The 20,353-nt window shown below is 47.2% G+C and overlaps 1 protein-coding gene across 1 annotated transcript; it reads left to right on the top strand.

Annotated features, from left to right (window-relative positions):
• The first annotated feature begins 913 nt into the window (after positions 1-913).
• atpv0e2 (ATPase H+ transporting V0 subunit e2) lies at positions 914-20,353 on the top strand. Its single transcript, XM_070874948.1, has 4 exons — positions 914-1,103; positions 8,586-8,633; positions 12,084-12,204; positions 19,777-20,353. Exons 1-3 carry the CDS (start codon positions 1,000-1,002, stop codon positions 12,175-12,177), a joined length of 246 nt encoding a protein of 81 aa, XP_070731049.1. The 5' UTR covers positions 914-999; the 3' UTR covers positions 12,178-12,204; positions 19,777-20,353.

Here is a 20,353-nt window from a genome sequence, read left to right on the forward strand (position 1 = left end):
GAAGAGGCGAGGGACCCAGGGGCAGCACGGGCCAGCCCACACTGCGATATGTGTGCGCACTAGGTCCATGCAGCAGAGCTGGTCTCCAGTCGTCCTGGTTAATCCTTGCCACTGGACCAAGACCTAGCTCTGTCAAGCCCGTGTGGTGGCTGGTGTGCAACGGCCGCCACATGTTAAAAAATCCACGCACACGCATCTTCCACCCTTCAACATGTAGTTCAGGACCAGGAATATTAGGTCATTAATTGAAACACCTGTGAACTCATCCCTTTTTTGGCGTGGAAGTAAGTCATCCTCGTTTCGAGGGACCGCCTAAGATGATATGAATGGGACAAGGAATTACCTTTTTTTAAAGTCTAAATTTGTGAAGGGTTGGAGATGTTGCATGTTTTCCCCCATTCCCAGGCTGTGAGTTGTGAATGCCTCCCCTACGCTGGCTGCAATGGTGTGCCTTCCTGGCATCCAACCGATTGGACAATTTGTTGCAAACAAGCTGACCCCGCCCACCAGGAGCTCCTTCCGATGAGTGACACTGGTTTCAACCAACCAAAACCCAGCAGCGAGGATCCAGTAAACCAATCACAGACCAGGGAGGCGAAAGCCCGCCCCCTCCCACACGTGACTATTAATGACGTGCCACAAACCAATGGCAACCCTCAGAAAGCTTGATTTATGTTGCTCCAAATTGTAACAACTTGTCGACTTTGATTAAAGAGCAAGGATTCATTGCCAAGAGATAAGGACGGGGGGTGGCAAAACCAATTTCCTGGGAGAATTAAAAAACAGTAAAAAGCCAATCACAAGGCGGGAGACAATGACTGACATGGAAGTTGACCAATCAAAATGTGGTCGTGTCACCGCCGGCCAATGGGGACTGCGAGTGGGCGGGGCGGCGGGCGAGGACTGTGATTGGGGGAAGCGGTGAAGTAGCGAAGGGCCGGAGGAAGTGTTTCTGATACACGGAGGGACTTGGGTGTCTCGGCACAAAGCAAGCTCAAGATGACCAGCCACTCGATCACCATCCCCATCATCTGCTTCACCGTCTTCTGGGGGCTCGTTGGCTGCGCCCTGCCTTGGTTTGTCCCCAAGGGCCCGAACAGAGGGTATGTAGACTGTCGGTCGGTGCAGGGGGGTGGAGGTGATGGCGAAGGGCTGGATGGAGGAGAGTGCTGGAGGGGGAGGGGGTATCTGGATCTTGGAGGAGAGTGCTGGAGGAGCGGATCTAAATCCTGGAAGGGGGAGGGAGGGAGTCTGAATCCTGGAAGGGGCGGAGTTCTGAATCCTGGAAGGGGGGAGTTCTGAATCCTGGAAAGGGGGAGTTCTGAATCCTGGAAGGGGGAGGGGGGTTCTGAATCCTGGAAGGGGGAGGTTCTGAATCCTGGAAGGGGGAGGTTTTGAATCCTGGAAGGGAGGAGGGGTTCTGAATCCTGGAAGGGGGGAGGGGAGGTTCTGAATCCTGGGAGAGGGGAGGGGAGGTTCTGAATCATGGAGGGGGTGGGGGGTTCTGAATCCTGGAGGGGGGGGCGGTTTGAATCCTGGAGGAGAGTGTTTGTGGGGGGTCTGACACCCTGCCCCACAATGTTCCACATGCTGCTGTCTATTCTGTTATTATAAAGCCCCTAGCCAAAAACCGTAACATTTCTTTCACCCTCAATTTTCCACCTCTAGATCTCTAAATTCAAAAGGAAGTTGCAATAATATTTTGCTGCCTGACCTGCTAAGTATTTCCAGCATCTTCTGTTTCTATTTCTGATTTCCAGCAGTATTTTTGATTTTGCAATTATATTTTATTGTAATCGACCCTGTTGTTATTGTGAACGTATTGTTTTTTTGGCTGTGCTCTGATAGCTATTTATTTTTCTTGTACTTTGCGTGAAATTCCCTCTTTTCTACTTGAAGACGTGACTTTAAACCTATCTTTGTCCGAGCTTTTGGTCACCGCCTAATATCTCCTTATGTGGCTCGGTGTCAAATTTTGATTGTTCACTCTCCTATGACTCCCTGATAAAGTTTCGTGCAGCTTAGAAAGAACATTGTTGGGATGTTTTACTACGTTAAAGGTGCTATATAAATGCAAGTTGCTGTTGCAGTGACCCGTCTTAATATTGCTGAGGTTGAAGGGAGCCCCCAGTCGTGAATGGTTGGATTTTAACTCTGTTGGAGAAGTTAAGGTGTTGGACATTAATTCATTTGCATGTTGTTGGACTGATTATTGATATCTTGGTAGAGAAGTGTTTAATCAATTCATTGTTTGGTTACAGCCATGATATACCTAGGTGCTTAAATTCAGTGTTGAATAGTGACATCTGTCAGCTTGCTGCTAAAGAACAGCAGGGTGGCCCTAGAGAACGCTATAATGATCCTTTACAAAATCTCTCCCTCAAATATACTTTCATTACTGAACATACATTTCCTTTAAATTGAAACACTTCATGGTATGGCCTATGTATGTTCCTGACCCCTTATCTTGAGACTGTGCCCCCTGGTTCTAGACACTCCAGCCAGGGGGAAACAACCTCTCAGCATCTACCCTGACAGTCCCCTTCAGAATCTTGTATGTTTCAATGAGATCACCTCTCATTCTTCTAAACTCCAGAGAGTATAGGCCCATTCTACACAATCTCTCATAAAACAGCCCTCTCATCCCAGTAATCAATCTAGTGAACCTTCACTGCACCGCCTCCAAGGCAAGTATATCCTTCCTTAGATTAGGAGACCAAAAATGTGCACAGTACTCCAGGTGTGGTCTCACCAAGGCCTTATCACCCCCGGCAACCAAATTTTAATTTGATTTTATATGTTTTAAAATTTAATTTGTTTTATTGCAAGACTTCCTTACTCTTACACTCTAACCGCCTTGCAATAAAGGACAACATGCCATTTGCTTTCCTTATTGCTTGCTGTACCTGCATGCTAGCTTTCTGTAACCGGAGCACAAAATAGTTACCTGATCATCTTTCTCAGTAAGAGCAGGAGATTTTTTAGCACAAGTGTGAGTTTGGAGTAATAGATCAGAGTTTGAACAGCATTAGAAGTGACCAGCATTTGAACAGCTCGGTGAGATTATAAGGTGCTCGGTAAATTTTATTCTTGCCAAGATGTGGACTATTAGCATTGAGGAATATCCACTTCAGGCACAGGCACCCAGTGTTAACATCCAACATTGCTCCCACTGTAATGTAATGCTTGAATTTGGGGTATTTTTGTGTTGTTGAACCATGCCCACTAGAGCTGGGACAAAGATGGCACCTAACTAACTTGCAGCCACCTCCCTGGTGTCCTGGCCAATAGTTCATCATCATCGGCAGTCCCTCGAAATCGAGGAAGACGCTTCCACTTTAAAAGTGAGTTCTTAGGAGTCCAATACGGGAATTACAGTCTCTGTCACAGGTGGGACAGACAGCCGTTGAAGAAAAGGGTGGGAGTCTGGTTTGCCGCACGCTCCTTAAGCTGCCTGCACTTGTTTTCTGTATGCTCTCAGCGACGAGACTTGAGGTGCTCAGCGCCGTCCTAGATGGACTTCCTCCACTTAGGGCGGTCTTTGGCCAGGGACTCCCAGGTGTCGGTGGGGATGTTGCATTTTATCAAGGAGGCTTTGAAGGTGTCCTGGAAACGTTTCCTCTGCCCACCTGGGGCTCGCTTGCCGTGTAGGAGTTCCGAGTAGAGCGCTTGCTTTGGGAGTCTTGTGTCGGACATGCGGACAATGTGGCCCGCCCAACGGAGCTGGTCGAGTGTGGTCAGTATTTCGATGCTGGGGATGTTGGCCTGATCGAGAACACTGACGTTGGTGCGTCTGTCCTCCCAGGGGATTTGCAGGATCTTACGGATCTCCGAGACGTGGACCATATACAGTAGACACCTCAAACCGCTGGAGACATACCACGAACGATGCCTCTGCCAATCTTTGTCCCTCAATTGACATCAACAGCTCAAATTCAGTCCAGTAATTTGGACTGGATTTGAACTCTTGTCTTGGTGGTAGAACATGAATGGATAATCTGATGCACCACCCAGTCCCCCCTCAGAGGGATATCAGGAGCTCAAATGAATAGACGGGAGAGGTGGGAGATGTTGGACTGCTTTCTTGCTCTTTTTCGTTTCGTTGCTTGAAACGCCAGATCTCACGCACGCTCAGTTGTAGTAATGGCAAGATCAGATCTTTATTTAAACTTCATACTACACAAAAACCAGTATGAAAATTACTGAGACACACAGCTCATAAAACCAGTGCACGCTCCCTGCTCTTGAGGCACACGCATTCCGTTTTCCTGTGTCTCCTCTTGAGAAACACTCTCCAACTCTAGTGTCTCTGCAAAAACAGTGTTCACTCTCACCTCGTATACAAAATCAGGTCTTAGTATCTATGGAATATAGAGTTCAATCAATAAATCATGGTACAGGTTGAACCTCCCTTATCGGAACCCTTGGGACCTGCCGTGTTCTGGATAAGGAATTTTTCTAGATGAGGGGTGGTCACGTTAAATTGGATGGTACAGCTACTGAGCAAGGGGATATCTGGGCAGGCTGGCTGGCTTGGAGCTGGGAGTGCGGCAGAGAGGTCGTGGTGGGGGTGGGGGGGGGGTCGCGGGGTCAGGCCAGCGATTGCGGGAGTCGGCAGTAAGGAAGGACATCAATTTGTTCATGTCGCAGTTCTGCGCGTGCCATGCGCCATCCGGTGGCCGGGAATGGTCCCGGACGAGGGATGGTTCTGGATAAGGGAATTCTGGATAAGGGAGGTTCAACCTGTACATCAAAAATACATACAAATACCAACAGAATGACAATGTAAGCTAAACAACCAGCCACTCAACTTCCTGAAATTGGTTTATTGCCACAGTCGACTCTTGCCGTGCCTATTATTACTATAGCACACAGGTGAACAAATTGACGCAATCAAATGGCCATCCTGTGGAGACCTCCTCTGCTTTGATCTAAACTTCAATTTACAATCTATGCTCGTCAGAAAAGCTGCTTGAACCTTTAACCCAGCGTGTGTCATCTCACGGACTGCGCCGCAAGTGAGGTATTTGGGAAATACCGTCTGGCAGTCCCACAAGATCCTTGATGCAAGAAATTACACGGAGTTTACAGCTCAGAAACAGGCCATTCAGCCCAACTGGTCTGTGCCGGTGCTGAACAAGTTCCACATTCTCACCACTCTCTGGGTAAAGATGTTTCGGCTGTATTCCTTCTTGGATTTACTAGTGACTATCTCGTATTTGTGGCCCCTAGTTTTCGTCTTCCCCTTTCCCCACCTCCATCGGAAACATCGGTTTGGGATGGCCATGATGGTTACCACTCCACTGTGAATTTTTCTATTGCCCACAGTAGCAATTCTTGTGGCCTCTGTGTGCTAAATGATGGGCTTTCTGCTATGGATTGATGCCTTTTTTCATCTCTCCAGTGTTTCTTCTCCATCCCACAGATGTTGCCCATCTCGCTCGGGGATGATGCCACAGTTGTCCTGCTCGTACCTTGCCCATGTTACCATTATTTATGTGTGAATCTTGAGAGTTGGAAGGAAATACCTGCGTTTATGTACATCTCAAAGCGCTTTGCAGCCAATGAAGTACATTTGAAGTGCAGTCACTGTTGTAATGTAGAAATCGCAGCAGCTAATTTGCGCACAGCAAACTCTCACAAATAGCAATGTGAAAATGACCAGATAATCTGTTTTTGTGATGTTGATTGAGGGATAAACATTAGCCAGGACACCGGGGATAACTCCCTTGCTCTTCTTCGAAATAGTGCCATGGGATCTTTTGCATCCACCTGAGACGGGGCCTCGGTTTAACGTCTCATCTGAATGGTGGCACCTCCGACAGTGTGGCCCTCCCTCAGCACTACGAGTGTCAGCCTAGATTTTTGAGCTCCGGTTCCTGGAGTGGGACTTGAACCCATGACCTTTTTGGCTCAGAGGTGAGCGTGCTGCCCACTGAGCCACGCAGGACTGATAACCCTGGAGCACTGGCGCTAATTGTAGCTCCTCTGTTGCGGCCTTGGCGAAGATTAGCTGCCTCGGTACAGAACAGCAATCACAGCTGTGGCCATTCCTGGTCAGTATGGCTGTGGGATAGTATCCAGTAGCAACCGGTATGGACATTGTCACAGGTTAATTTCACTCGTTGCTCTTCATCTGGTTGGCCTAAGCACGCGAGCTGACCTGAAAGGTTGTACCCATCAGGAAAGATTGAACAGTACTGGGGCAATGTTCCCTGTCATTTTTGTGGGTGCCTGTGCTTTTTATCGTGCTGCGCGGCCCATACAAAGTTTCACGCATGAGCGAAATTGTACATTGGGAAAGCTGGGAGCTGGCTGTGCGCCTTAGAGGGTATGTCGGGCGGTGCTCTTTACTCTGGTAAAGCGAAGGCTGGGAGGGTGACCTGACAGGCCATTTCATTGTCTTAAAGACCTCTAATGGGGTAGAAACGTAGAAAATAGGAGCAGTCGTAGGCCATTCGGCCCTTTGAGCCTGCACCACCATTCAATATGATCATGGCTGATCCTCCATCTCATCACCATATTCCCGCTTTCTCCCCATGAGCTTCGAAGAGCTGTTTCAATGTAAAAATCAGCAATTTCCTACACACCAGACCAGAATTTTTCTCACACACCAGGTAATTCCGTTGCTCTGGAATGGAATATCAGCAATTTCATATACTTTTTTAAAAAAAACTGGCTAATTATGGTGCTACGGTTAATATGCATTTAGATAGCCAGAATTGAAGATTCATATCCAAATGACCACTTTGAGATTGAATCAACAAATAGGTTTTAAAAAAAAATGTCTTTTTTGTAAAAAAAAAGGACTGAATTAACTCAACAGCTAAATGCACTAAAGTCTTAATGATTTTAACACTGGCTTATAAATTAGAGAATAATTCAACAACAACTTATATTTATTTAGCACCTTTAAAGGTAGTAAAACGTCCCAAGGAAATAAAGATGATGTTTCCATTTGTGGATGCGACCAAAACTAGAGGTCATAAATAAGAACATAAGAAATGGGAGCAGGAGTCGGCCATTCGGCCCCTCGAGCCTGCTCCGCCATTTAACAAAATCATGGCTGATCTTCTACCTCAACTCCACCTGCCCGTACTGTCCCCATATCCCTTAATTCCCTTTATTCTCCAAAAATCTATCGATCTCTGTCTTGAATATATTCAGCGACTGATCCTCCACAGCTTTCTGGGGTAGAGAATTCCAAAGATTCACCACCCTCTGAGTGAAGACATTTTTTCTCATCTCCGTCCTAAATGGCCGACCCCTTATTCTGAGACTGTAAATATAAGATAGTCACTAATAAATCCAATAGGGAATTCAGGAGAAACTTCTTTACCCAGAGAGTGGTGAGAATGTGGAACTTGCTGCCACAGGGAGTGGTTGAGGCGAATAGTATCGATGCATTCAAGTGGAAGCTAGATCAGTACATGAAGGAGAAAGGTCGAGCAGGGTATGCTGATAGGGGGGGTGGGAGAAGGCTCGTGTGCAGCATAAATGCTGGCATAGACCTGTTGGGCCGAATGGCCTGTTTCTGTACGGTAAAATTCTATGTAATGATTCAGAGTTTGGTTTTTGGAACTCTGGAGCCTGGTTATAATGCACTAAAACAGCCGGTGTTATTATCACCTCCCTGAAAAATCTTACTGTTTAAAAATATTTCTGCCAACCTTTTATGTAATTTAACTTGGCGAGAGATTTGTGGACTGCAGTGCCTCCCAAACCTGTGACCACCACCACTGAGAGAGACCAGGGCAGCATCTCCAAGTCACACACCATCCTGACTTGGAAATATATCGGCCATTCCTTCATCGTCGCTGAGTCAAAATCCTGGAACGCCCTCCCTAACAGCACTGTGGGAGCACCTTCACCACACGGACTGCAGCGGTTCAAGAAGGCAGTTCACCACCACCTTCTCGAGGGCAATTAGGGATGGGCAATCAATGCCGACGACGCCCACATCTCAGGAACGAATAAACACAAATTCAATTCTTCTTCTTGGGCAGTTCCCAAGAGTCGAGGATGACTTGTTTCCACACTAATGAGTTCTCAGGTGACTGATGAGAGTCTCTGTCACAGGTGGGGCAGACGGTGGTTGAAGGGACGGGTGGGTGGGGTTTATTGTACGCTCCTTCCGCTGTTTGCGCTTGGCTTCCGCGTGCTCCCGGCGAAGACACTCTTAAGTGCTCGGCACCTTCCCGGCTGCTTCTCCTCCACTTTGAGTGGTCTTGGGCCAGGGATTCCCAGGTGTCGGTGGGGATGTTGCATTTTTTTCAAAGAGGCTTTGAGGTTGTCCTTGAAGCGTTTCCTCTGCCCTCCTGGGACTCGGTTGCCGTGACTGAGCTCAGAGTAGAGCGCAATTATATTGCAGCTCGATCCATAAGTTGGAAACTTTTCCCATTCCTGGCACGTGTCACCCGAGGAAGGCAGGAGAAAGACAAGTATTCCTGATGCAACTGAGGAGGCCGAAGTATGGTGGAGTGCTCCAGTTGCCCTAAAGTGCTGCCTGCCTTGTTGTATTAAGAGTGCTGGCATCATGTTGCCTCTTAATCATTTTTAATTCAAACCTTCTGTTTGTTTTGCAGTGTAATAATAACCATGATCGTGACCACGGCTGTTTGCTGCTACCTTTTGTGAGTACCATATTATGGATTGCTTCCGCGCACACTTGTATAAGCTAGAGAATTGATCGCAGAGGCACTATTCCATATATCTCTAAAAATTCATTAGGAAAGGGAATAGTGCCAGGGGACTGGCGTGCAGCTAATGTGATTGTGGTGTACAGGGTATTGGTGAGGCCACACCTAGAGTACTGCGTACAATTTTGGTCTCCATATTTAAGGAAGGATATACTTGCATTGGAGGCTGTTCAGAGAAGGTTCACTAGGTTAATTCCGGAGATGAGGGGGTTGACTTATGAGGATAGGTTGAGCAGGTTGGGCTCATTGGAGTTCAGAAGAATGAGAGGTGATCTTATTGAAACTTATAAGATGGGCCCAAGTTTCGGATGGAGTTGCTCCTAGTTTTTTGGAGCAACTAGTTTAGTTTGGAGTATGTTAGAAATTGCAATTCTCGGATTATTAGTTTGCTCCAGTTCTAGTGAGTTAGTTTAGGTTGGCTTTAGGTGAGGTATTTGTTTTTCAAAAGGGGGTGTGTCCAGTCACTCAGGTCTGTTTTGCAAGTTTTGGCAGTGAAAACTTACTACAAGCTAACTTAGAATGGAGTAAGTGTCCACTTTTGTAAGTTCTGAAAAACCTTACCTAGAGTTAAGTTTAGTGCAGGCACAGCCAGAGACGGCAGGTGGGCAGCATTAAACACAAAGGACACATCAACATCACAACAGGGGCGGGGGGGGGGGAAGGGAAGTTAGAGGATTTTCCACAAACACCTTCACAACAACATTAAAGAACTAAGCACTAAACTAAGCACAAAAAGTAATAAGCGATTCATTAATAAAAAAAATAGAAGGAACCCTGCACCTAAAGCACCTACCAAAGTAATAAGCAATCAATCAATAAAAAAATAGAAGTCCAACCCTTATGTGAAGGGAAGGTGTCTCTCTCTCTCTCTCTATCTGACAGTGGGGTGTGGGAGGGGGTGTGTGTGTGTGTGTGTGGGAGGGTGTGTGTGGGAGGGTGAGTGTGTGGGAGGGTGAGTGTGTGGGAGGGTGAGTGTGTGTGGGAGGGTGAGTGTGTGTGGGAGGGTGAGTGTGTGTGGGAGGGTGAGTGTGTGTGGGAGGGTGAGTGTGTGTGGGAGGGTGAGTGTGTGTGGGAGGGTGAGTGTGTGTGGGAGGGTGAGTGTGTGTGGGAGGGTGAGTGTGTGTGGGAGGGTGAGTGTGTGTGGGAGGGTGAGTGTGTGTGGGAGGGTGAGTGTGTGTGGGAGGGTGAGTGTGTGTGGGAGGGTGAGTGTGTGTGGGAGGGTGAGTGTGTGTGGGAGGGGGAGTGTGTGTGGGAGGGGGAGTGTGTGTGGGAGGGGGAGTGTGTGTGGGAGGGGGAGTGTGTGTGGGAGGGGGAGTGTGTGTGGGAGGGGGAGTGTGTGTGGGAGGGGGAGTGTGTGTGGGAGGGGGAGTGTGTGTGGGAGGGGGAGTGTGTGTGGGAGGGGGAGTGTGTGTGGGAGGGGGAGTGTGTGTGGGAGGGGGAGTGTGTGTGGGAGGGGGAGTGTGTGTGGGAGGGGAGTGTGTGTGGGAGGGGGAGTGTGTGTGGGAGGGGGAGTGTGTGTGGGAGGGGGAGTGTGTGTGGGAGGGGGAGTGTGTGTGGGAGGGGGAGTGTGTGTGGGAGGGGGAGTGTGTGTGGGAGGGGGAGTGTGTGTGGGAGGGGGAGTGTGTGTGGGAGGGGGAGTGTGTGTGGGAGGGGGAGTGTGTGTGGGAGGGGGAGTGTGTGTGGGAGGGGGAGTGTGTGTGGGAGGGGGAGTGTGTGTGGGAGGGGGAGTGTGTGTGGGAGGGGGAGTGTGTGTGGGAGGGGGAGTGTGTGTGGGAGGGGGAGTGTGTGTGGGAGGGGGAGTGTGTGTGGGAGGGGAGTGTGTGTGGGAGGGGGAGTGTGTGTGGGAGGGGGAGTGTGTGTGGGGGAGTGTGTGTGTGTGTGTGTGGGGGAGTGTGTGGGAGTGGCACCCCTGCTCTCTCTTCCAGCCCTTCGATCATTTTGAGTACCCACGCTCCCCCGAGCCATTGCGCAGGCGCGCATGCTCCAAAGCCCCTGCGCAACGCTGCCGGCAGTGGCAAGAAGGCTGATCCCTAGCCCCGCCCCCTGCAGTCTGCCATAGTCTTGCTGCGCCCCAGGGAGACTACGCTGTGCCACGCCACGCTCCAGGAGGACCGGAGAATTGCTGAAGAAGATTCCGGCGCACCTTCAAGCACAGGCTGGTCACATAAGTCTCGGAGGTGTGCCGTTTTCGTTAGAACCGGAGACTTGGGCCCAATGAGGGGGTTCGACAAGATGGATGCAGAGAGAGTATTTCCACTCATTGGGGAAACTAACACTAAGGGATGTAGTCTTCGTTTTAAATGGGCAGCCCCTTATTCTGAGATGAGAAATTAATTTTCTCAGAGGGTTGTAAATCTGTGGAATTCTCTGCCCCAGAGAACTGTGGAGGCTGGGTCATTGAATATATTCAAGGTGGAGATAGACAGACTTTTGATCGATAAGGGAGTGATATGATGAGCAGGAGGGGAAGTGGAGCTGAGTCCATGATCAGATCAGCCATGATCTTATTGAACGATGGAGCAGGCTTGAGGGGCCAAATGGCCTACTCCTGCTCCTAATTCTTATGTTCTTATTTAAAAGGGAGATAGAACAAGCTCAGGAGACTGAAGACCAGTTAGCTTAATGTCGACGGTAAGAAAGATAAGGGAATGTTTGCTCAAAGATGTAATAGAAAAACATTTAGAAACCAAAAATATTATAAAGAATAGTCAGCATGGATTTCAAAAGGGGACGGTCATACTTGCCCAACTTTATTGAATTCTTTGAAGAAGTAGCAGAAAGAGCAGATAAGGGTAGTGTAGTAGAAGTAATATACTTGGATTTGCAAAAGGCCTTCGATGAAGTGCTGCACAGTAGACTAATGTCTAAAGTCAGGAGCCTGTGGTGTGGAGGGACAAGTAGCAGAATGCAGAGCAAGCTGGCTACAAAACAGGACACGGAGTAACAGTCAGGTGGCCCTCTGGTGCCTCTTTCAGGTGGATTGGGGAGAGGTCTTTCACTAATTGGCATTAGCCCAGATCGAGCCCTGGCTCCTGGCCGTGCGCTGACTCCTGAGTTAAACACTCATCAGGGCACAACCTAAGCACCTTTACATTGTCACCTTAAGTGGCAGTATAACTGCAGTCCACGATTTCCTTTTTGTGCTGCTGGCTGAACTCCTTGGTTTAAAGAATAGCATATCACAGCTGGCTGGGCCTGATGTTTGATTGCAGTTGGTGTAATTTAATATATTTTAACGGAAATGAAATAATCCTGTATGACTAGACTAAAGCATTAGCACATTTTGTTACCAGCACTGTGTAGCCAAGAGAGTTTGTATTAGTTAATCCTCCACATGAAGGCCTGTCGTAGGATTAAATTCTAATTTTTTTTTCTGTCTTTTAGTTGGCTCATCGCCATCCTGGCTCAAATGAACCCTCTCTTCGGACCACAGCTCAAGAACGAGACTATCTGGTATCTCCGCTACTTCTGGGAATAGGGGAGGGCCGAGTTGGACCCAGCCATGGTATGCTATGAGAAGCCCAGCCTCCAGCTGAAGGGGGGGGGAAGGAGGAGGAGGAGGAGGATGAGAGAAAGGAAGTTGGTGTTGGCCCCCCCGCCTTTCCCCCCCCCCCCCCCCACCCCCGGGTTCGATCCTGTGGCGCGCGCGAGTGAGCTGGTTCCCCGAGACGCTCTACACATGGCCTCCTTAGTCCAGGGGGAGGAAAGTCAGCCAGGTTCCCCCTCCTGACTGCCACCCAGTGGCAATCTTCTGAACTGCATGACATGCATCAAATGGACAGGGCTCGGTCAAATCCAATCAAATCATCATTAGCTGTGAATCCACAACAAAGTGAAGGCGGAATTCTGGCCTCTTGCACATCCCCAATTTTCATCTCGCCACCAAATCATTTCATGCAGAGGTTTACCTGAGCGGCTATTTCTAAGTTTATCCATCCGGATTTATGACCTGGAAGCCACTAACCCATTAGTAAAGACAGGATCTGTGAGGTGTTTCAGTGGATGTAGGTAGGGTTTCAGTACTTGTTATAGTGGAGGGAGACCGTGTGGTTAAGAGAGAGAGGGAGAGAGTTCCCAAATTTCTGTCCAACAATGCCCCTCTGTACAGGAATCAGGATGAATACAACATAATCAACAAAAGCGGTGTCATGGCAGCTTTATTCTCTAGCTGCAAGTTGAATTTATGTCCCGTGTGCAGCACTTTACAATGAAGAGGAAAGCAACACAGTCAATTTCGAACACTGGAAGGGAATGGAAAGGCAGCTTAAGGCATGGTCAAAGCAAAGGAGTGTTTGAACAAATTGGCACTGTTTACCCCCCCCACAATTTTCAGCCGTGGCTCAGTGGGCAGCACTCTTGCCTCTGAGTCAGAAGGTTGTGGGTACAAGTCCCATTCCAGGGGCTTGAGCACAAAAATCTAGGCCGACACTCCAGTGCCACTGCTGAGGGAGCGCTGCGTTGTCGGAGGTGCCATCTTTCGGATGAGACGTTGAATCGAGGCCCCCGTCTGCTCTCTTCGGTGGACGTAAAAGATCCCGTGGTACTATTTGGAAGAAGAGCAGGAAATTATCACCTGTGTCCTGGCTAATATTTATCCCTCAATCACCATCACTTTTTTTTTTAAAGATTGGTGGTCATTATCACATTGCTGTTTGTGGGAGCTTGCTGTGCGCAGATTGACTGCCGCGTTTCACACATTGCAACAGTTACTGCCCTTCAAAAAGTACTTCGTTGGTCGTGAAAGGCGCTTGTATAAATGCAAGTCTTTTCTCTTTAACTGCCACGTCTCCATGTCTTTGGCACCCATTTATTTTAAATTGATTTACCCCGCCGCTAAACCGAAAGCCAAGATGCACATTGAGCATTCATCCAATGGCGTCACCAACACCGGTTTCTAAGCGGTGGTACTTTATTTGTGACTAGCACTTGATGTGGACGGAACAAGTAATGAAGCCCTAACGACATGCGCTGTGGTCTGCACAGAGTGATCTTAAACAGAGTGTGCCCAAGCAAGAGTGTAAAAGTTGGGAATTTGGAGCAGAGGGGGAAGAAGGTGCTGCCCTTTTTGCCTCCCAATACTTGCACAGGTAAATATTGAATTCAGCCTACCTATAACTTAAACCAGATCAAGCAATTTGTTAAGTAAAATCTCAACTATCAGCTAAATTAATTAAATGCATAAACTTCAATTAAAGAAATAAATAAAGCAAGGTTATATATGGATGGCAGGACAGGTGGTGTGCCACAGCTGCAGCATGTGGGAGTTTGGGGAGGACATCACGACGTCATCGACCTGAAACGTTAACCCTGCTTTCTATCCACAGATGTTGCCTGACCCGCTGAGGTTTCCAGCATTTTCTGTTTTTATTACAGCTAAGCCCCGTCTTGCCCTCGCAGTACATAAGAAATGGGAGTAGGCCATACAGCCCCTCGAGCCTGACTGCCATTTAATACGATCATGGCTGATCTGATCATGGACTCGGCTCCACTTCCCTGCCCGCTCTCCATAACCCCTTATTCCCTTATCGTTTAAGAAACTCTCTATTTCTGTCTTAAATAAATGCAATGTCCCAGCTTCCACAGCTCTCTGAGGCAGCAAATTCCACAGATCCACAACCTTCTGAGAAGAAATTTCTCCTCATCTCGGTTTTAAATAGGCAGTCCCTTATTCTAAGATCATGCCCTCTCGTTCTAGTCTCCCCTGTCAGTGGAAACATCCTCTCTGCATCCACCTTGTCAAGCCCCCTCATAATCTTATACGTTTCAATAAGATCACCTCTCATTCTTCTGAATTCCAATGAGTAGAGGCCCAACCTACTCAATCTTTCCTCATGTCAACCCTCTCATCTCCGGAATCAACCTAGTGAACCTTCTCTGAACTGCCTCCAAAGCAAGTATATCCAGCAGAGTGGGAACTTTTTGCAATTCTTGCCACTTGCTCACCGCTTCCCAATCTTATGGGCACTGAGTCCAGTTGCAGTCGGCTGAACACTATCCCACCTGAGAGGAACTGACTCCCAGGATGAATGGGGCTCGAATTAACCTGGCATCTTGTGATCTGAATGGCTCAGTCATTTGCTAGGGAGAAGAGCAGAATGTTTGTTTTTCTTTTGTGGTGCCACTTTCCCTGACAAAATTACCCTGCACTAATTGCTGCTAGTCTTATTTAACTGTAATTCGTTTTGTGTGTTTTTTTTTAATTGCATAATCACAGTCCTGTTTTAAAATAGTCTGTATGGATTTCCCCACAGTGCAGCATTAAACGAGAAATGATGTTCCTGCTGCGCTGTTTTCCGCCACCAGATGGCGCTGTGGTACTACATCGCTCCTGGGGAACAACAGCGCCACTTGGTGTAAGGAGAGCAGTACTGCAGGTTGAAAATATTCTGCTCCTCTCTCCTCCAAGGGTAGTCGTGCAGATCCGACGTTTGGATACGGATCTGCTCTGATTTTAATTAATCTCGGTCAGGACCACTATATTTGGCCTCTGTGTCCATGGCGAGAGAAGGGGCAACAAAAAAGCTGCCAAGGTGTCCACTCCTGGTTGCTATTACATGCTCTGTGCTGTTAAGTTCCCTATGAGGGCATAGTTAGGTTTGGCATGATGCCTTCTGCAGTTGAATAGTCTACTCCATTCAACAATATTCCCTTCTATTTAAAAAAAAATTTAGGGTGCGAAGCCCATTCAAATTCCCACACATGCACAGTTTTTCCTTTCAGACAGCTGTGCTTAAAGTGCAACATTGCTATCCAAAATCCAGACTCACATTTGAAGAGTAGCCACAAGTGAATCAAGGGATTGAGGATAAGGTGGGAGAGTGGAATTGAGGTAGACGATCAGCCATAATCTTATTAAATGGCGGAGCAGGCTCGAGAGGCCAAATGGCCTACTCCTACACCTATTTTCTATGTTTCTATATCCGATGTAATCCTATTTCTTATGTTGGGTACTGGGAGGAATGGCCAGCATCGGTGGAGCCCTAGCTTCGCACAAGTAACTGGCATCAGGAGGAAAGGGGGTAGCAATTGGATTGGGGGTGTTATTTATTGATATTGTTGGCAACAGCCATCAAACTTCTGAACCAGCTGATCTTTGCAGGGAGCATGGAAAAAGCTAAGCGTGACTCCCGAGGGTCTGCCTTAGTGGGGTCTCGTGTGACCTTGCAGGCATGCTCTATCAGACCTCTGCTTATTTTGCTTCCACATCAGGGACCCCTTCTCGGAGGAGGCAGGACCACTTAAACCAAACACAGAGGAGAAGGTTAAGTTTCCCACCCCTCCCCTCCCTTGTCCTCTCCTTCCAGGTTCTTTCGAGGAGATTTTTTGGTATCTGTATTTTTTTTCCCCCATGTGTGGTCTGCAGTGGTTTTTTATTGCGTTCCACTTTGCTGCTCCCCAAGGTAGAGAAGGCAGGGAGCTGCAAGGCAGATTTTTAACCATCGGGACATTGAATTGTGAAGAGAGACTGGAGTAGCTTGAAGGGGGGGGGCGGGGAGGGAGCAGGGCATTCAGACTTGAAGGGAAGTGACTGAAGGAAACCTTCCAAAACTACGTGGTGGTCAAGTGGTTCGAGCAGTTAATCCTGAGCTGTACTCCAGCAGGACAAGAGGGCATGGGCCCCAACCTGATGTCTGGAAGGATTTGTGGAAGAATTTGCAATAGACTCCCAAGGTGGGGAGTCCCTACAGTCTTGGGGTGGTTTTACAAGAGACCGTAGGATGGGCTGGTTGTGATCCTGTAGAATTTTTTGGGTGGATGAGCTGAATTGCCTCTTCTGCCACCCCTCCCCCTCCCCCTCCCCACACCAATCTCAAACTATTTTTGCATCTGTGCACACTTCTTGGGACTACCTTGCACAGGGGTCTCCTTTTAAAGAGCAAATGTAATGGTATAGAAATAGAAAATGCTGGAAATCTCAGCGGGTCGGGCAGCATCTGTGGAGAGAGAAACAGAGTTAACATTTCAGGTCGGTAACCTTTTTCTCTCCTCGGATGCTGCCTGACCCGCTGAGATTTCCAGCATTTTCTGTTTTTATTTCAGATTCCAGCTTCCGCAGTATTTTGCTTTTGTATTAATGCAATGGTATGTTTGCCCGGTGTATGGAGGTTGCGTACATCCACACACCCGCACGCAAGTACACATGTAGTTTCCGCTAACTCAGTTCACCCAAAATCGGCCAGAGATTGAGGAATTTCAAGCGCAAGTTATGTTCAAGGCAGTCTTTTTTTTCTCTCTTATGGTGCTAATTCCCTGGTGATGTGCAGCTATTTCTCTTGCACAAGTAAGATCGATTTTTCCAGTTCTAATATTGCTGCTGGAGCTATATAAAGTATCACTGTGAAGAGAGGCAATTACTGAAGGAAATGTATGATTCAGTACATATTCTGCAGTTTGAATTGATTTGTCCTATGGGGGGAGAGCCATTCTTTAAAGAAAGAAGGAAAGGCTTGAATTTATACAGCGCCTTTCATGACCACTGGATGTTCCAAAGCGCTTTACAGTCAATGAAGTACTTTTTGAATTGTAGTCATTGTTGTAATGTGGGAAAGACGGCAGCCAATTTGCGCACAGCAAGTTCCCACAAACAGCAATGTGATAATGACCCAGATAATCTATTTTTTGTTATGTTGATTGAGGGATAAATATTGGCCCAGGACACCGGGGATAACTCCCCAGCGCTTCTTCAAAATAGTGCCATGAGATCTTTTGCATCCACCTGAGAGCAGACAGGGCCTCGGTTTAACGTCTCATCCGAAAGAACACACCTCCCGACAGTGCAACACTCCCTCCATACTGCGCTGGGAGTGTCAGCCTAGATTTTCGTGCTCAAGTCTCCTGAAGTGGGACTCGAACCATGAGAGAAAAGGGAATAGAAATATATGTTGAAAGACTGAGATGAGGCAGGTGGAATGGGAGGAGACTCGTGTGGAGTATAAACACTAGCACAGATAAGTTGGGCCGAATGGCCTGTTTTATGTGCTGTATATTCTATGTAAATGAGAACACGAAAAAAGTTGAGGAAAGATATGCAGATACAAGATTTGTATATTATAGATACTGATCTTTTTTAATTCTGTAAGATACAAATAGGATGTAATGAAAGAAGAAATATATCTATAATATATTAAAAGTGCAACATCCTGCAAGTGTCACACCTGCTTCTACATAGCATTGCACAGAATTTGCAGAACAGAAACTGGCCAGGAAACTGGTTTATGCTCCACACGAGCCTCCTTCTAGCCCCCTTCTAGTCTATCAACATATCTTCCTATCACCTCAACATCTCCTTGTAGTAGCGAGTTCCCTAGCCACTGACTCCATCCCTCTCCACAACTTCTGCCTGAGGCTTAACCACATTGTTCGTAACCCTTGGTGTTATATTGGGCAATTTACAATCTATATTAATGACTTGGACGAAGGGACCGAGTGTAATGTAGCCAAGTTTGCTGATACAAAGATGGGTGGGAAAGCAAATTGTGAGGAGGACACAAAAAATCTGCAAAGGGATATAGACAGACTAAGCGAGTGGGCAAAAATTTGGCAGATGGAGTATAATGTGGGAAAATGTGAGGTTATCCACTTTGGCAAAAATAATAGAAAAGCAAATTATAATTTAAATGGAGGAAAATTGCAAAGTGATTCAGTGCAGAGGGACCTGGGGTCCTTGAGCATGAAACACAAAAGATTAGTATGCAAGTACAGCAAGTAATCAGGAAGGCAAATGGAATGTTGGCCTTTATTGCAAGGGGGATGGAGTATAAAAGCAGAGAAGTCCTGCTACAACTGTACAGGGTATTGGTGAGGCCACACCTGGAGTACTGCGTACAGTTTTGGTCTCCGTATTTAAAGAAGCTGTTCAGAGAAGGTTCACTCGGTTGATTCCGGAGATGAGGGAGTTGACTTCTGAATGTAGATTGGGACTATACTCATTGGAGTCCAGAAGAATGGGAGGTGATCTTATCGAAACATATAAGATAATGAGGGGGCTCGGCAAGTTGGATGCAGAGAGGCTATTTCCACTCATGGAAACTAAAACTAGGGGACATAGTCTCAGAATAAGGGGCTGCCTATTTAAAACTGAGATGAGGTGGAATTTCTACTCTGAGGGTTATAAATCGATGGAATTCTCTGCCCCAGAGCTGTGGAGACCGAGTCATTGAATATCTTTAAGATGGAGATAGACAGATTTTTGAGCGATAAGGAAATAAAGGGTTACGGGGAGCGGGCAGGGAAGTGGAGGTGAGTCCATGATCAGATCAGCCATGATCTTATTAAATGGCGGAGCAGGCTCGAGGGATCAAATGGCCGACTCCTGCTCCTATTTCTTATGTTCTTAAGAAATTAGCTTTCGACTACATATCCGCGTCATCTCCAAGACCGCCTATTTCCACCTCCAGAGTGTCGCCCGTCTCCGCCCCTGACTCTGTTCATCCACTGAAACCCTCATTCATGCCTCTGTTACCTCCAGAATGGACTATTCCAACACACTCCTGGCTGGCCTCCCTTGTTCTTCCCTCAATAAACATGAGGTGATCCAAAACTCGGCTGCCTGTGTCCTAACTCGCACCAAGTCCCGCTCACCCATCACCCCCTGTGCTCGCTGACCTACATTGGCTCCTGGTTAAGCAATGCCTCGATTTTAAAATTCTCATCTGTGTTTTCAAATCCCTCCATGGCCTCGCCCCTCCCTATCTCTGTAATCTCCGCCAGCCCCACCACCCCCCGAGATATCAGCGCTCTTCTAATTCTGGCGTCTTGAGCATCCCTGATTTTAATCCCTCCACCATAGGTAATCGTGTCTTGTGTTGCTGAGGCCCTAAGCTCTGGAACTCCCTGCCTAGCCCGCTCTGCCTCTCTATCTCTCCTTTTAAGACGCTCCTTAAAACCTACCTCTTTGACCAAGCTTTTGGTCACCTGTCCTAATATCTCCTTGTGTGCCTGGGTGTCTGATTTTGTTTTATAACGTTCCTGTGAAGTGTCTTGGGATGTTTCACTATGTTAAAGGCGCTATATAAATAATGGTAATAGTGAGATTGATTGATTACCTGAAACTTGAACAGCTCTCTTCTCTCCACAGAACACCAACTGACCTACTGAGTGTCTCCGGAATTTCCTGTTGTCTCTTCACTCTCCCCACAAACATCATACCTAATAAGATTCTTCGCGGCAAGAGATTATTTTTTTTACCCCCGCTTTAGGTTCTACAAGAAACATCTAGCTTTTGTTTCTGACCCATTGCATTGAATCAAATGATGGTTCCTGCCTCACTAAATCCAAGGAGCCTCTGGGCACAATCACACAAGTCTTGTGAATTTTGACTTGAGATAGAAACAGAAACATGCTTTTAACTCAACCATGTGCATTCCTCTGATGCAGCTTGATTTTTCACTTTAATTAAATTATCTCCCACGAACCTGCCCCAATTACGAGGTCTCAATTTTTTTTTTAAAAGGAAAGGAAATTTCAGCCCAATATGGGGTGTTGTACTGTGAAATTTAATTGTGTGTGATTAATCATTTAACTACATTTTATCCTGTAAAAGAGTATTTATTTTGTCGAGCATTATGTTTGAGTATGTTGACGGTAGGAATTGCTGTTCAATACTGTAATCTTTAAAAGTTTTGACAGTGTAATAAAATCAAAAAGTGTCCCGA

Source organism: Pristiophorus japonicus, chromosome 3, assembly GCF_044704955.1.
Source record: "Pristiophorus japonicus isolate sPriJap1 chromosome 3, sPriJap1.hap1, whole genome shotgun sequence".
In the NCBI taxonomy this organism is placed as follows: domain Eukaryota; kingdom Metazoa; phylum Chordata; class Chondrichthyes; family Pristiophoridae; genus Pristiophorus; species Pristiophorus japonicus.